At 42.4% G+C, this 18233-nt stretch overlaps 1 protein-coding gene and 1 pseudogene across 4 annotated transcripts in view; both read right to left on the reverse strand.

Annotated features, from left to right (window-relative positions):
• The window catches only part of LOC309978074 (cell division control protein 42 homolog), a 29587-nt pseudogene extending 19278 nt beyond the window's left edge, over window positions 1-10309 (reverse strand). Inside the window, exons 1-2 of the transcript in view lie at window positions 10248-10309; window positions 9551-9662 (exon numbers count right to left, since the gene is read on the reverse strand). The product of the transcript in view is annotated as a cell division control protein 42 homolog (transcript). The remainder of the gene's footprint in view (window positions 1-9550; window positions 9663-10247) is intronic.
• A 1605-nt stretch (window positions 10310-11914) lies between these two features.
• The window catches only part of CTPS2 (CTP synthase 2), a 110374-nt gene continuing 104055 nt past the window's right edge, over window positions 11915-18233 (reverse strand). For all 3 annotated transcript variants that reach the window (XM_082865291.1, XM_082865289.1, XM_082865290.1), the window contains 2 exons: window positions 14724-14834; window positions 11915-13813 (listed from right to left, as the gene is read on the reverse strand). In XM_082865291.1, the coding sequence (XP_082721417.1) occupies window positions 14765-14834 (70 nt within the window). In that variant the 3' untranslated portion in view covers window positions 11915-13813; window positions 14724-14764. The remainder of the gene's footprint in view (window positions 13814-14723; window positions 14835-18233) is intronic.

The following is an 18233-nucleotide window of genomic DNA, read 5'->3' on the forward strand; positions in this document are numbered from 1 at the left end:
GTATTTATAATACAAAGATGCATTTACTCAACTCCTACTCATGCATCAGGATTTGGTTCAAGCACTGTAGTAGGCCACGCCTCAGCTAGACCACATCTTACAGGTTTTTCCATATTCTCTGCTGCATCAATTCAGGGTGGGCCCACAGCATGTACACAATATCTGTGACAAGCTGAACTAAGAATTGACCTTTCCCTTGTACATTTATTTCTCATAATTACTCTTTTTTTAAAAAATTTATTTATTTTTGGCTGTGTTGGGTCTTCGTTGGTGTGCGTGGGCTTTCTCTAGTTGTGGCGAGCAGAGGCCACTCCTCGCCACAGTGCACGGGCCTCTCACTGCTGTGGCCTCTCCCGTTCTGGAGCATGGGTTCCAGGCATGAAGGCCTCAGTAGCTGTGGCATGTGGGCTTCAGTAGCTGTGGCTCACAGGCGCCAGAGCGCAGGTTCAGCAGTTGTGGTGCATGGGCCTAGTTGCTCCACGGCATGTGGGATCCTCCCAGACCCGGGCTCAAACCCATGTCCCCTGCACTGGCAGGTGGACTTTCAACCACTGTGCCACCAGGGAAGCCCCGTCTTTTTTTCTTACTAAATAGAGAAATAGAACCACAACTGAAATAAGAATGCTGCTTCAACATAGTAAAACAATAATCTTTGCATGATATGTCTCTGGAAGAACCCAGAACCATTTGATAATATGTTCTCCAGGGAAGGGAACAGGGTGGCTAAGGACAGAGGTTGAAGGGAGATTTTTCTGTAATCTTTCAATTTGTAACCTCATGTCAAGAAGTCTTTTAAAATCTTTTTAAGAGAATATCTTCACTATATAGAAAAAAAGATTTTTTTAAACTTAGGTTCCATTGGAGACTTGCAAATATTTTTTCTTGCATTGTACCTTTTAGATCAGCAGTCAACAAACTTTTTCTGTAAAGTGCCAGATAGTAAATATTGTAGGCTTTGTGGGTCTCTGTAGCAACCATTCAACTCTGCTGTAGTAGCATGAAAACAACCATAGACAATATGTAAAGGAACATGTGTGGCTGTGGGTCAATAAAACTTTAATTTAAAAAATAGGCAGGACTTCCCTCATAGCACAGTGGTTAAGAATCTGCCTGCCAATGCAGGGGACACAGGTTCGAGCCCTGGTCCAGGAAGATCCCACATGCTGCGGAGCAGCTAAGCCCGTGCACCACAACTACTGAGCCTGCGCTCTAGAGCCCGCAAGCCACAACTACTGAGCCCGTGCACCACAACTACTGAACCAGTGCTCTAGAGCCCGCGAGCCACAACTACTGACCCACCTGCCACGACTACTGAAGCCTGCGCAACCAGAGCCCGCGCTCCGCAACAAGAGAAGCCACCACAATGAGAAGCCCATGGGCTGCAACGAAGACCCAACACAGCCAAAAATAAATAAATAAATTTTAAAATAAATAAATAAATAATAAAAAACAGGCAGAATTTAGCCTGTGGCCAGTTTGCCACTCCCCCTACAACCACCCTGCTTTAGAGAGTGCCTCCTTTGAACAATAAAGAATATGTAATCATATTCTTTACTTTTTCATTCTTAAACATGTTAAAACAAATCTCCCTTCAACTCAAGCTAAGAATTATGCTAGTAATGTTGGAACAAAAAGATAAAGATAGGGCTTCCCTGGTGGGGCAGTGGTTGAGAGTCTGCCTGCTCATGTAGGGAACACGGGTTCGTTCCCCAGTCCGGGAGGATCCCACATGCCGCAGAGTGGCTGGGCCTGTGAGCCATGGCCACTGAGCCTGCGCGTCTGGAGTCTGTGCTCCGCAATGGGAGAGGCCACAGCAGTGAGAGGCCCGCGTACCATAAAAAAAAAAAAGATAAAGATAATGCGGAACAGAAGAAAAACATCTAGTTTATGATATAAAACCATAAAGTTGTAATACTCACTCGGAAAAACAAAGGTGTTTCAAAAGCCATGAATAACTCTCATCCTATCAGAAATCTTCTGGGTAAGAATCAATGGTGGCAACAAAGAAGTCACATTCTGGGTTGAAAATTACTTCTGAGTCTTCATACGTCTCAAGTTGGACACTAAAATAATATATACTTATGCAAATAAATTCAGAAATTGCTACTCCAGAAATGTAGATAATCTAAATTAGCTAAATATTGACTGCTTACCATTAGATTCTCTACAGAAGCGACCATTATAACAAGTAGTCTCAGACCTTCAGGACGGAGGAGGAGCAAGACATAGAGGTGACCTTCCTCCCCACAAATACATCTACATGTGGAACAACTCCTACAGAACACCTACTGAACGCTGGCAGAAGACCTCAGACCTCCCAAAAGGCAAGACACTCGCCACGTACCTGGGTACGGCAAAAGAAAAAAGAATAACAGAGACAAAAGAATAGGGACGGGACCTGCACCAGTGGGAGGGAGCTGTGAAGAAGGAAAAGTTTCCACACACTAGAGAACCCCTTCACTGATGGGGATGGGGGGTGGCGGCGGGGAAGCTTCAGAGCCATGGAGGAGAGCTCCGCAACAGGGGTGCTGAGGGCAAAGCAGAAAGATTCCTGCACAGAGGATCGCTGCCAACCAGCACTCACCAGCCCGAGAGGCTTGTCTGCTCACCCACCGGAGCAGGCGGGGCTGGGAGCTGAGGCTCGGGCTTCAGTCGGAGCACAGGGAGAGGACTGGGGTTGGCGGCGTGAACACAGCCTGAAGGGGGCTAGTGCGCCACAGCTAGCCGGGAGGGAGTCAGGGAAAATGTCTGTGCCTACAGAAGAGGCAAGAGACCATTGTTTCAGGGTGCACAAGGAGCAGGGATTCCTGCTCCGTGTGCCCACAGAAGGCAGAACACCGCCTAAGCGAGTTCCAGAAACAGGTGCGAGCCGTGGCTATCAGCTCAGACCCCAGAGATGGGCATGAACCGCTAACGCTGCCGCCGCTGCCACCAATAATCCTGTGTGCAAGCACAGGTCACACTACCACACACCCTCGGAGCCTGTGCAGCACACCCCCGCCAGGGTCCCGTGATCCAGGGACAACTTCACCAGGAGTAAACACGGCGTGCCTCAGGCTGTTGCATCTCACGCCAGCCTCTGCCACTGCAGGCTCACCCCGGATTCCAATTATGACTACCGTACCCCTCCCTGTCCCCGGCCTGAGTGAGCAAGAGAGCCCTAATCAGCTGCTGCTTTAACCCCCTCCTGTCTGGGCAGGGAACAGATGCCTGAGGGCGGCCTACATGCAGAGGCAGGGCCAAAACCAAACCTGAATTCCAAGAGCTGTTCGAACAAAGAAGAGAAAGGGAAATTTCTCCATGCAGCCTCAGGATCAGCAGATTAAATCCCCACAATCAACTTGATAAACCCTGCACCTGTGGAATACCTGAATAGACAACGAATGTTCCCAAAATTGAGGTGGTGGACTTTGGGAGCAACTGTAGACTTGGGGTTTGCTTTCCGCGTCTCACTTGTTTCTGGTTTCATGTTTATCTTAGTTTAGTTTTTAGTGCTTGTTATCATTGGTGGATTTGGTTATTGGTTTGTTTGCTTTCTTAATTTTTAAAAACTTTTTTATTTTTTAATTATTTTTTCCTTTTTTCTCTTTTTGTGAGTGTGTATTTGTATGTTTCTTTGTGTGATTTTGTCTGTTTAGGTTTGCTTTTGCCATGTGTCCGAGGGTTCTGTCTGTTCATTTTCTTTGTTTTTTGTTCTGCTTTTCTTTCTTTTCTTCTGAGCCATGTGGCTGGCAGGGTCTTGGTGCCCCGGCCGGGTGTTGGGCCTGAGCCTCCGAGGTGGGAGATCCGAGTCCAGGACACTGAACCAACAGAGACCTCCGGGCCCCACGTAATATCAATTGCCAAGAGCTCTGCTGGAGACCTCCATCTCAACGCTAAGACCCAGCTCCACCCAATGGCCAGCAAGCTCCAGTGCTGGATGCCCCATGCCAAACAACTAGCAAGACAGGAACAAGCCCACCCATTAGCAGAGAGGCTGCCTAAGTCATATTAAGTTCACAGACACCTCAAAACACACCACCAGACGTGGCCCGGCCCACCAGAAGGACAAGATCCAGCCCTACCCACCAGAACACAGGAACAAGTCCCCTCCACCAGGAAGCCTACACAAGCAACTGAACCAACCTCACCCACTGGAGGCAGACACCAAAAATAATGGGAACTACGAACCTGCCACCTGCACAAAGGAGTCCCCAAACACAGTAAGTTAAACCAAATGAGAAGACAGAGAAGTATGCAGCAGATGAAGGAGCAAGATAAAAAACCCACCAGACGAAACAAAGGAAGAGAAAATAAGCAGTCTACCTGAAAAAGAATTCAGAGTAATGATAGTAAAGATGATCAAAATCTTGGAAATAGAATGGAGAAAATAAAAGAAACGTTTAACAGGGACCTAGAAGAACTAAAGACCAAACAAACAATGATGAACAACACAAAAAATGAAATTAAAAATTCTTTAGAAGGAATCAATAGCAGAAGGATGGATAAGTGACCTGGAAGATAAAATAGAGGAAATAACTGCTGTAGAGCAGAATAAAGGAAAAAGAATGAAAAGAATTGAGGACAGTCTCAGAGACCTCTGGGACAACATTAAACACACCAACATTCGAATCATAGTAGTCCCAGAAAAAGAAAGGGTCTGAGAAAATATTTGAAGAGATTAGAGTTGAAAACTTCCCTAACATGGGAAAGGAAATAGTCAATCAAGTCCAGGAAGCAAGAGAGTCCCATACAGGATAAATCCAAGGAAAAACATGCCCAAACACATATTAATCAAACTATCAAAAATTAAAGATGAAGAAAAATATTAAAAGCAGCAAGGGAAAAGCCACAAAAAAACATACAAGGGAATCCCCATAAGGTTAACAGCTGATCTTTCAGCAGAAACTCTGCAAGCCAGAAGGGAGTGCCAGGACATATTTAAAGTGATGAAAGGGGAAAACCTACAATCAAGATTACTCTACCCAGCAAGGATCTCATTCAGATTCGGTGGAGAAATTAAAACCTTTACAGACAAGCAAAAGCTAAGAGAATTCAGCACCACCAAACCAGCTTTACAACAAATGCTAAAGGAATTTCTCTAGGCAGAAAACTCAAGAGAAGGAAAAGACCTACACTAACAAACCCAAAACAATTAAGAAAATGGTAATAGGAGCATACATATCGATAATTACCTTAAATGTAAATGGATTAAATGCTCCAACCAAAAGACACAGACTGGCTGAATGGATACAAAAACAAGACCCGTGTATATGCTGTCTACAAGAGACGTACTTCAGACCTACAAACACATACAGACTGAAAGTGAGGAGATGGAAAAAGATATTCCATGCAAATGGAAATCAAAAGAAAGCTGGAGTAGTAATTCTCATATCAGACAAAATAGACTTTAAAACAAAGACTATTACAAGAGACAAAGAGGGACACTACATAATGATCAAGGGATCAATCCAAGAAGAAGATACGACAATTGTAAATATTGATGCACCCAACATAGGAGCACCTCAATACATAAGGCAAATACTAACAGCCATAAAAGGGGAAATCGACAGTAACACAATCATAGTAGGGGATTTCAACACCCCACTTCCACCAATGGACAGATCATTCAAAATGAAAATAAATAAGGAAACACAAGCTTTAAATGATACATTAAACAAGATGGACTTAATTGATATTTATAGGACATTCCACCCCAAAACAACAGAATATACTTTCTTCTTAAGTGCTCATGGAACATTCTCCAGGATAGATCACACCTTGGGTCACAAATCAAGCCTCAGTAAATTTAAGAAAATTGAAATCGTATAAAGTATCTTTTCCGACCACAACACTACGAGACTAGATATCAATTACAGGAAAAACACTGTAAAAGATACAAACACATGGAGGCTAAACAATACACTACTAAATAACCAAGAGATCACTGAAGAAATCAAAGAGGAAATCAAAAAATACCTAGAAACAAATGACAAGAAAAACACGAGGACCCAAAACTATGGTATGCAGCAAACGCAGTTCTAAGAGGGAAGTTTACAGCAAAACAATCCTACCTCAAGAAACAAGAAGAATCTCAAATAAACAACCTAACCTTACACCTAAAGCAATTAGAGAAAGACGAACAAAAAAAAAAACCCAAAGTTAGCAGAAGGAAAGAAATCATACAGATCAGATCAGAAATAAATGAAAAAGAAATGAAGGAAATGATAGCAAAGATCAATAAAACTAAAAGTTGGTTCTTTAGAAGATAAACAAAATTGATAAACCATTAGCCAGACTCACCAAGAAAAACAGGGAGAAGACTCAAATCAACAGACTTAGTAATGAAAAAGAAGAAGTAACAACTGACACTGCAGAAATACAAAGGATCATGAGAGATTACTACAAGCAACTATATGCCAATAAAATGGACAACCTGGAAGAAATGGACAAATTCTTAGAAATGCACAACCTGCCAAGACTGAACCAGGAAGAAACAGAAAACATGAACAGACCAATCACAAGCACTGAAATTGAAAGTGTGATTAAAAATCTTCCAACAAACAAAATTCCAGAACCGGATGGCTTCACAGGTGAATTCTATCAAACATTTAGAGAAGAGCTAACACCTATCCTTCTCAAACTCTTCCAAAATATAGCAGAGGGAGGAACACTCCCAAACTCATTCTATGAGGCCACCATCACCCTGATACCAAAACCAGACGAGGATGTTACAAAGAAAGAAAACTACAGGCCAATATCACTGATGAACATAGATGCTAAAATCCTCAACAAAATACTAGCAAACAGAATCCAACAGCACATTAAAAGGATCATACACCATGATCAAGTGGGGTTTATTCCAGGAATGCAAGGATTCTTCAATATATGCAAATCAACCAACGTGATACACCATATTAACAAATTGAAGGAGAAACACCATATGATCATCTACATAGAGGCAGAGAAAGCTTTTGACAAAATTCAACACCCATTTCTGATAAAAACCCTGCAGAAAGTAGGCATAGAGGGAACTTTCCTCAACATAATAAAGGCCATATATGACAAAACCACAGCCAACATCATCCTCAATGGTGAAAAACTGAAACCATTTCCACTAAGATCGAGAACAAGACAAGGTTGCCCACTCTCACCACTCTTATTCAACATAGTTTTGGAAGTTTTAGCCACAGCAATCAGAGAAGAAAAGGAAATAAAAGGAATCCAAATCGGAAAAGAAGAAGTAAAGCTGTCACTGTTTGCAGATGACATGATACTATACATAGAGAATCCTAAAGATGCTACCAGAAAACTACTAGAGCTAATCAATGAGTTTGGTAAAGTTGCAGGATACAAAATTAATGCACAGAAATCTCTTGCATTCCTATACACTAATGATGAAAAATCTGAAAGTGAAATCAAGAAAACACTCCCATTTACCATTGCAACAAAAAGAATAAAATATCTAGGAATAAACCTACCTAAGGAGACAAAAGACCTGTATGCAGAAAATTGTAAGACACTGATGAAAGAAATTAAAGATGATACAAATCAATGGAGAGATATACCATGTTCTTGGATTGGAAGAATCAACACAGTGAAAATGACTCTACTATCCAAAGCAATCTACAGATTCAATGCAATCCCTATCAAACTACCACTGGCATTTTTCACAGAACTAGAACAAAAAATTTCACAATTTGTATGGAAAGGCAAAAGACTCTGAATAGCCAAAGCAATCTTGAGAATGAAAAACGGAGCTGGAGGAATCAGGCTCCCTGACTTCAGACTCTACTACAAAGCTACAGTAATCAAGACAGTATGGTACTGGCACAAAAACAGAAAGATAGATCAATGGAACAGGATAGAAAGCCCAGAGATAAACCCACGCACATATGGTCACCTTATCTTTGATAAAGGAAGCAGGAATGTACAGTGGAGAAAGGACAGCCTCTCCAATCAGTGGTGCTGGGAAAACTGGACAGGTACATGTCAAAGTATGAGATTAGATCACTCCCTAACACCATACACAAAAATAAGCTCAAAATGGATTAAAGACCTACATGTAAGGCCAGTAACTATCAAACTCTTAGAGGAAAACACAGGCAGAACACCCTATGAGATAAATCACAGCAAGATCCTTTTTGACCCATGTCCTAGAGAAATGGAAATAAAGACAAAAATAAACAAATGGGACCTAATGATACTTAAAAGCTTTTGCACAGCAAAGGAAACCATAAACAAGACCAAAAGACAACCCTCAGAATGGGAGAAAATATTTGCAAATGAAGCAACTGACAAAGGATTAATCTCCAAAATTTATAAGCAGGTCATGCAGCTCAATAACAAAAAAACAATCCAATCCAAAAATGGGCAGAAGACCTAAATAGACATTTCTCCAAAGAAGATATACAAACTGCCAACAAACACATGAAAGAATGCTCAACATCACTAATCATTAGAGAAATGCAAATCAAAACTATAATGAGATATCATCTCACCCCGGTCAGAATGGCCATCATCCAAAAATCTAGAAACAATAAATGCTGGAGAGGGTGTGGAGAAAAGGGAACACTCTTGCATTACTGGTGGGAATGTGAATTGGTTCAGCCACTATGGAGAACAGTATGGAGGTTCCTTAAAAAACTACAAATAGAACTACCATATGATCCAGCAATCCCACTACTGGGCATATACCCTGAGAAAACCATAATTCAAAAAGAGTCATATACCAAAATATTCATTGCAGCTCTATTTACAATAGCCAGGACATGGAAGCAACCTAAGTGGCCATCATCGGATGAATGGATAAAGAAGGTGTGGCACATATATACAATGAAATATTACTCAGCCATAAAAAGAATCAAAATTGAGCTATTTGTAATGAGGTGGATAGACCTAGAGTCTGTCATACAGAGTGAAGTAAGTCAGAAAGAGAGAGACAAATGCCGTATGCTAACACATATATGTGGAATTTAAGGGAAAAAAATGTCATGAAGAACCTAGGGGCAGGACGGGAATAGAGACGCAGATCTAGAGAATGGACTTGAGGATACGGGGAGGGGGAAGGGTAAGCTGGGACGAAGTGAGAGAGAGGCATGGACATATATACACTCCCAAATGTAAAATAGATAGCTAGTGGGAAGCAGCCGCATAGCACAGGGAGATCAGCTCAGTGCTTTGTGACCACCTAGACGGGTGGGATAGGGAGGGTGGGAGGGAGGGAGATGCAAGAGGGAAGAGATATGGGAACATATGTGTATGTATAACTGACTCACTTTGTTATAAAGCAGAAACTAACACACCATTGTAAAGCAATTATACTCCAATAAAGAGGTTAAAAAAAAAAAAACCCAAAGAAAGATGGCAATACAGTGGTTTTGTTCAAGTGCAGTGTGAGTCACAATAGAATGAGCTGTTTTTCAATATGGCTCACCTATTGATTATGACTGATAACAGAAGAAGCAGTCACATGCAGAATGGCAGTTCATCATTATATCTGGCTGATTAATAAACCCATATTCAAATGTAAACACAAATCAAATAATGGTATCACACAAGAAAAGCCTACCTCCGAAAGAACTAAGAGGCTGGTCACTTCCCCAAAGTTGACTTTCTGACTAGCACTGACTGTGCTGCTCAGATTAACGATGAGTATAGAGCCTGCTTCCTTACCATTGACCCTGAGAATACAAGTGTGATTCTATTTTGCAGACTTGAAAGAACCCCACATCTCCTCATCCACAAGTGAAACAAAAGAGTTAGAAGGGAGACTCTGAGAAGGGCTTGGCAGCCTAGGGAGAGAGTGATGCAGACCTGTTGATGCTACACGATCTTGATCTCTTTCTTGCTCCGTTCAAGAAATTCAATCAAACCCCAAAGACACTAGCACAGAAAAGAACCCACAGGCAACATTTCACTAACTCTGGATTTCTGGTGTTGTTTCTGCGTCTCTCCCCTCATCTTGTATGGCATCTTCGGGGTGCAGAACTTCACCTCTAGGGGAAAACTGTGATGAGTGTCAATGTCTGGCACTGACCTTATCAGAGCACAGATGTGCATATAACTGGTACTTTTTACTTCAACAAAATATAAAGTCCAAGTAAGAAGTACAGCAACAAAAGTGACAATTGGGAATGGAGCTGGAGAGCTTATGGAGAAAACAAAAAAGCTGAGTCCCTCCAGCTTTAGTCCAAATTTCAACCAAGGAGAGGTGTGGGCCGATACCAAGCAGGTGATGACACCAGTGAAACAGTGTCACCACTCACCCAGTCGCCAGCCAGTCTGGGAAACCACAGCCCACTGGTTCTCGGAGCTCTTTGCTCACCATCTTTGCGTTGTGTGACCACAGGCACAAATCTGTGTGAAACATTTACCAGCTTTGCTCAGAAGGCCTTCCTTGGCTGCCCAGTTTGTCATAGGATCCCACTTTACACTCTCTCACAGTCTCTTTGTCCTTCTTCTTTAACACTCATAGCTCCCTGAACATCTCACAATTATGATTAAATGCTTATTTTCCTACAGATTTGTTTAAAGCCTGCCTTCCCCCGAGAGAAGGTCAGGTGCAAGAAGGTAGGTTGCTTCTGTAGGGGAAGAAAAATCATTTTCCCTCTACCCTTCTAGGTTCTTGGCTGACACCCTTCTGTAATAAAAGACAGATGAACAGGAGAAAAACAAACAAGGTTTGTTGTTGAACCCAAGATTGTGTGCCTGTGTGTCCTGAAGCCAAACAAACCGAAATGTTGGAGTTCTGAGTAGAGAAAGGTTATTGATTGAGAGGGCGCCAGCCAAGAAGATGGGAGATGTAGGCTGATCTCAGATCCATTTTACTGGCTGGCCTGGGGGTAAGGTTTTTAAAGGCAAAAGGGGCAAAAGGGTGTGTGACCGGTTCGCGCACAGTTCTCTATTGGTGCGTGGGGAGGTGACGGTAATGTTTTGGGAGTCAACATCCTCAACCTGGTTCCAACCAGTCTGATGTCTACTGCTTGTGCTCAGCACGTAGTCACCATCCATCACCAGGGTGCGGGTTGTAGTTCCTGCAGAACAACTCAAAGATATGCATCGGACTGTCAGATATATCCCTTGAGGAGGAACTAGGGCTACGTATTATCACTGAACTATTGTTTCTCGACTGCTTCTCCTTTGTTTCTGCATCTTCTCACTTCCACAATTAGTAACTGCTTGAGTCTGCTCTTTGGAACTCAGGGAAAGCTTAGGACACTAAAGCCTTTTTCTACAAACAAGAAACAGAGGACATGGAAAGGCTTTTGTAACTGGGAGGGCCCTGCAAGGTCCTGCTTGGTTTCAGTTTAATAACATGTGTACCTGCTGTATACATGGGAGAGACGCAGGAAAACTGAGTAACTCTTCAAAATGGCCCAAGCCACCACCTTCAATACCATCTCCAGCGAAAGACAGAAGATGTTTTTGTGGGGGAGGCAGTTATGGAAGGTGACCAGGCGAAACACAGTAATCAAGGGTGAGGTTGTTATACAGATTTAAGTCCCTGCCTTCTCCACTGAGAAGAGGTTCCAGAGATGTAGAGCCCTCGGTTTCTCCCTGGTACAAAGAAGGACTCAACTTTACAAACAAAGGTTTCCCTTATAAACGTAAATGTCTCTTAAAAAGGGCAACTTCTATTCAGTTTTCAGAGCTTTTCCTGTATCTGCTGTTTCTTTAAAATAATCCTTATGCCAAAGAGACATATTTGGGGGGCAAACTCTGCTCCCCTTCACTTCCCCCAGCACCTGACACCATGTGTCGCTCATCCTGGGGGCTCAAGATACATTTGTCGAATGACTGATTTATAATACCTTTCTATGTGCTCCACTACCGTAAGCAGCCATGCTATTACCATTCCGCACTTCGCTGAATCCCAAGTTCAACAGGTGTCTCCAAAAGAGGAAATCTCGTGCAGCAACAACAAAGAGGCTGCTTTGCTGCTTCTTAATCATTAGCCCGAAGGTAAGCACTCTGTTATAAGTAACTTTACAAGTCATAATTACTACAATTGAAAACTCCCATTTAAGCCAGATTACCTCTTTGTGCTGTCCAAGCATCCCCTCTGTGCTTACACACCTCTCTCTAGGAGGCCTATACCAGCTTTTAACCTACCTTGTGGGCTTTTCATTTGGAGCCTCCTGTGATCTTCAAGCTGTAATTTTCACAAGTGGAGCCCTAGCGTTCTTTAATATTTTTGTTTACCAGAATTATTCATTTCATTTCTGCATGCGTTTGGTAGATACATTTTCTGTAGCAGTTCACAAAATAATGCTTTACAGCATTAAGAGAAAACAGTTAAAGGCCAAAGACAACCACAAAAAAAATTAACCGAGCAGTTAACATATTTAAATCAGTTTCAGAAGGCTCAAATGTAAGCAACAACTAAGTCATCTCAAGTACATTCAACAGGGAAATCAGGAAGCATACTGGATGAGAACGTTGTGCAACTGGCCCAGGACTACGGCAGGTGAGGGAGGGGCAGGGCTGGATCCTGTCCTTATTTTAAAATTTGCTATTTTGCTCTTTGTAAATTTTTTTTATGAATTTTGGTTTTTTTAAAATCTTATATTAAAATATTACTGATGCTTCCGCCAAAAGTCAAACAGAATTACCACGTGACCCAGCAATTCCACTCCTAGGTGTAACCATTTACCAAAAGAGTTAAAAACAGATACTCAAACAGTTATTTACAGGAATTCCCTGGCAGTCCAGCGGTTAAGGACTCTGTGCTCTCACTACCGAGGGCCCGGGTTGGATCCCTGGTCAGGGAACTTAAGATCCCACAAGCTGAGGCACGGTGTGGCAAAAACAAAAACAAACAAACAAACAAAATTTATTTACACATGAATGTTCACAGCAGCGCTATCCAAAAAAGCCAAAAGGTAGAAACAACTCAAATGTCCATCAACGGATGAATGAATAAACAAATTGTAGCCTAATCATACCAGGAAATTCATTCAGCCACAGCAAGGAAGAACTGACACAGGCCACAACGTGGATGAACCTTGAAAACATCAAGCTCAGTGAAAGAAGCCACACACGAGAGGCCACGTATTATATGATTCCACTAATATGAAATATCCAGGATAGGCCCATCCATAGAAATAGAAAGGAGATAAGTGGCTGCGGGGGCGGCTGGGAAGAGGGACGGAACCAGATGAAGGTGGTGGTTGCACAGCACTGCGAACGGACCCAAGGCTCCTGCATTGTTCACTCTGAAATGGTTAATCTATGTTATGTGATATTTCACCTCAAGTAAATATATATACATATGTTACCGATCTTGATTCCTGAGTTTTTTTATGCCCCCTTATATTCTGTGCCTGAGGCCAGGGCCTTACTTACCACCCCTAGTCTTGGACCTGTTTCATTTTACTTTTTACTACAAATAAACAGAGTGACAAACTGAAATAAACTTGGGCCACATGCAAATCTGTGGCTGAATTCCAGGTAACAGAATGACTCATTTTTGACACAAAATTAGTTGTTGCGTGTGCCCTGCCGGCCTTCCCATATAGCCCAGAGAAGGCTCAGTTACCTGGATCCTTCCTCACCACCTGGACGTCTCCATACACCAGACAAGACACCAACACACTTTCTGCCCGCTGAAGTTGCTGGGAAAAGTTTAATTGGCTACAGAAATTTGCAAGAACCAAAGGTCACCTCTGGAGGAAAAAGAAAACTACCCCTTTGATTCTGGTTCATGGAAGTGCATATTATTAGATTCCCCTCGGGGCTGTACATCCCATGTTTGGTGGAGAAAAGAGTGATTCTATGAGTGTGGTGATTTCCTTAGATACTTCCTTCATCTTGGCTTCGGTTACTTCAGAGCCTTAAAAAAAAAAAAGAAAAAAGAAGTATTAGCCACATCGAAAGCTGAATAATATGTCTTACAAGTGCCTCCAACTAATCTTTGCACCATTTTGGTTTGCTTCTGAAGGTCTCCATGTGTGAGGCAAACCTAAATAGGCCCGGATGTGCCTTCCCTGGTGAACAGGAATGTTCTGTCCCCACGTGAAATAAGAAGAGAAATCACACTGGAGCGATGGACTCCGCACGAATTTTCCAAAAGCTGCTGTCCCTGCTAAAGAGCAGGGTTGTCCAGGCAGCACCTGCCTCTGAGCATGAATGGAATAAAGCCATCCAGGCTGCTACCTTCTCTAATAAAACCTCCAGGAGCCGTGAGGGACATAAGCTGCCCTTGGAAGCCAAGCCAGTCTCTGGCATCTCCCTACAAAGAAAGAAAACACTATTTTATTTTCTACAAATCCAAGGAACTCTGCTTTTCCATGAGTGACCTAGACCAGGGGTCAGCACACTGTGTCTGGAAATCAAGTTTTACTGGGACACAGCCCTGCCCATTTATGTACATACTGTCCAAGCCTGCTCTCCCTCTCCAACGCACTGGAGGGCCCACAAAGCCGAAAACAGTCACTGTCTGGACCTTTACAGAACAAGTTTGCTGACCCCTCAGCTACACTATCAGCCTCCACGTATCCATTTAGAGGCGCCCGGATATATTTATTCCCGGCCTCAGGCGCATTCCTAAGTGCCTGCTTTCTCAGGTGCATTCCAGATTCCCAGAAGCACCCAGTCAGCTGTCAAGTCTGTCCTGCTAACTATGCAAACAGGAGCGTCCCAGGGGAGCAGGATCCTGCGGGACCAGTCCTGTGATGTTCCCTTCTACACCAAGAAGACAGCCTGTCTGGGAAACAAACAAGAACTTAAAGGTTCCATCTCACCCTCTCAGGCAGTCCTGGTGATTCCAAGTCACGTATCAGTTTCAGCTGATTTCCAACTCAGCTATCCTTTGCTCTGAAAAGCTGTCATCACTGGCATCGCTGTATCTATCACTAGAGCAAAAGACGAATTAACTTAGCAAGGTGTAAAAAAACTCTGGGCAATTATCCTATTTACAATCCTAAACACTTTCCATAATTAACCCCCACTAAGAGAAGATACTAAGGAATATTCTATTATTACTTCCTAGTCACTCCAGGAAGACGTGAGTCCAACCACAACCAACGGTCTCCTTCTTTTGTCAGAGGAACTGATCATTTGCTTGTGTCTTAAATTGGAAGTACCTTATTCAGAAAATTTATAAAAGCATTTCAATTTAGACTGAAATTTATAACCTTCTGAAGACCACTAATATAGGTCAACAGCATGAAAGTTTTCCATTCCAATAAACATTCTCATAGGTCCAAGGGTTTGAGAAATAATTTGCACAATTTTGCTATTCTCAAATTAGAAACTTCATGTGATGATCCAACTACCTCAAGTTACATGTAGTATTCAAAGTAGGACTGATTATTGACATAGATGCCGCCATCTTGGGTTCCCGAAGAAATACACCTTCTCCATGAGATAGGCCTGTAATTGTACTTTCACTTTGAGCCACAGACTCAGTTTGGGGTTCCTCTTGCTTGGTTCCAAGTAAGTCAGCAGGTTGATCAACCCCTCAAGAGTTCTACTGATCTACAAAGATGACATTGTCAGGAAGTAAGTGTTTTATGCCTGACCTATTTCTAGCCTTAGCCAAGTTTTTGCTGACTTATAGCGATAGAAGTCTGAATTCCATAAGAGGTGAAAATCCACTTTTTTTAAAGAGAGGAGAGGGAACAATTGGAGAAACCCTATGCTGACAGGCTAGAAAACAAAGATTTACCCTAAACATATGGAGTAAATATCAATAAATACATAAACAAAATCATAACAGACAACCTCACTCTCCTCCCTGACTTTTGGACAAAATACTGGAAAGGGGGAGGGTGGGGCTAGAGTATGGAGAAGACACAGAAAATGATCAAGAATTGGCAGAAAAGACAAGATTACTTAGGTGAACAAAGAAATCAACATATCCTTAAAACCAATCAAGTAGAAGATACCTCCTAGTTAGATTTTAATTCAGGAAAACCACTTCTGTTACAAAAGGGTTTCCAATAAAGAAAACACAGGAATAACCAAAGAAAATATATTTTTAAAAAACAACCCCCCAAAATTGATATATCCTTATCCATGCACTCTTACTACGCAAACGTTGACTCCTTCCTGGTTCTCTGCAACCAAAGGGGATTTGGAAGATGCACTCCACTCCCTATGTGAGAAGAAATGAAGGTCAAGGATGTTCAAGTGACTCGCTAGGCACACAGCTTGTTCAAGGTGGGACCAGGATCCCCATCGTGCTAACCCAGGCCACAGGCTCAAGTCGAAGGTGTGTGCTGCAGTGGGCCCCACAGGGCATGTACCCTGACACCACAAGTGAGAAAGGCCGAAGGGCCAAGGGAACTCCATTTTCTCAAGTATCTCAAGCTTCCTTCCCCACTCCGAGCCCATGGAGGAGTGGGGTGGGCCCACATCCTCGCCCTCACACTCCTGGTTGTACTGGTTATTAGCCACATGCCTGAGAGTCTAGAAAAAAGTAGTAACAATACCTACCACCTCATCAAAATGTTATGAGGGCCGAAAGAGAATGCATAAATGTGCTCTGAAATTATATGAAAATAGGAGCTGTTGCTGTTTACGGGGGCTATGTGTTTACAACATGGCATCTCTCAAAAAGTCATGGAAATATAAAGAAGCGGCGAAAACTGCCAAGTGCATGATTTTCAGAAGTCTTTCCTGTACCAAGAGTAATTCCCTACCCACTTCAGCAAGTGGACTCAGGTGGGTCTAACCTAATGGCTCTCATTTCCTGTCTGCTGGCTGTCAGCCCCAAACTCTGCCAAGGCATCAAAATGGCACAGGTTGAGTCTAACGAAGGGGAGCTCCAAGGCAAATGACGGTTCACTAAGTTTCTTCCGTATGTGTTCAGGGGCGGAGGTGGGACAACCACATAACCACAACACTCAAGAACAGAATTCTCAAAATAGGCAATGCTGCTCAATAAACATGCTGATTTTATGGCATTCACGCTCCAGCAAAACACAAGTGCTAGAAACACAATTCCACATGCAGGACAGCAGTGGTTCCTGCACATCCAAAAAAATGTGGGTGCTGCTCTGTGCCATGTAAGACTTAGGGCTTCATTTTTGTTTCACACAGAACGGACTTAAGTCAGAAGATACTTATCGGGGCATATTTTCACTTCATTCGAGACATCTCAGCTCTATCTTAAGATAACCTGTCTTTTTAAATAACCTCTGTACACACACACACACACACACACACACACACACACACACACTTCTCAGTGGGGAGAGTTATTAGGTATTAGGGTCTTACATGTTAAATTTTTTGAAATGCCGCAGAATACAGAACTATTCGTGTGTGCCTTGTTACTTTCGAGGAGCAGAAAATTTTAAACCTGCACTGTCCGATGTGGTAGCCACGAGCCACAGTAGCTATCTAAATTTAAATCAACTAAAACCAAATAAAATTTAAAGTTCCATTCCTCACGTGTACACACTGAGCCACACTTCAACTGCTCAACAGCCATGTGTGGTTGGCAGCTACCATATTGGACAGTGCAGATTAGAGAACATTTCCGTCACTGCAAAAAGTTCTATTGGATAGCATTGATTTAAAAACAAATGAATGATGATTTAAAAAAAAAAACAAACCATAATCACCATGCAGTGGTTCTCCTTATCACTCCCTAAGAAAGGTTTTTTTTAAGGTCTGGCTATGTACAGTCAAAATCACAGCAACTCTCTCTCATACATGCATGTACCCCCCAAATAACGGAAGCACTCTTTCTAAAAAAGTTTTTTACTGTACTATTTCTTACAAGACAAAATCAAAATCACCAGCAGCAACGCAAGGGAATCGCTATCCTTAAACACTGGCTGGACTTACAAGACTTGACCGTCATGGTCTACATGTGGTTCTTTGACAAACAAAAGGCTTGTCATAGTCAAGTTTGTTTGTCAAGACTCCTGGTTCCTAATAAATTCCCAATATAAGAAAACATATATTCCAAGGCACCAGGGCAAGGGTAGAGTAACGTCTCATATAGTCCACCTTCGTTGCTACCCTGATGCAGCCATTAAACCATTTCTTCTCCATTAACAAAAGAGGTGGTCGGAATTAAAAAAAAAATTAATAGCATACTTAAGATTCCCAGCATGCATACATTCCCGTAACACTTTATATCAAAATCCATCTCATATGGAGAAAGCATATTTTAAAACAGGTTTCCATGCACACAGTTTCCCCCAAAGCATTGTTATTGCTATGCTTCCTTCCTTCTCAAAGAGCCCCCGGAAGCCATAAAATATAAGAGCAATGGAATAAAAACTTAGTATGCTGTG

Source organism: Leucopleurus acutus (genome assembly GCF_964270905.1).
Source record: "Leucopleurus acutus genome assembly, chromosome: X".
Taxonomy (NCBI): Eukaryota; Metazoa; Chordata; class Mammalia; order Artiodactyla; family Delphinidae; genus Leucopleurus; species Leucopleurus acutus.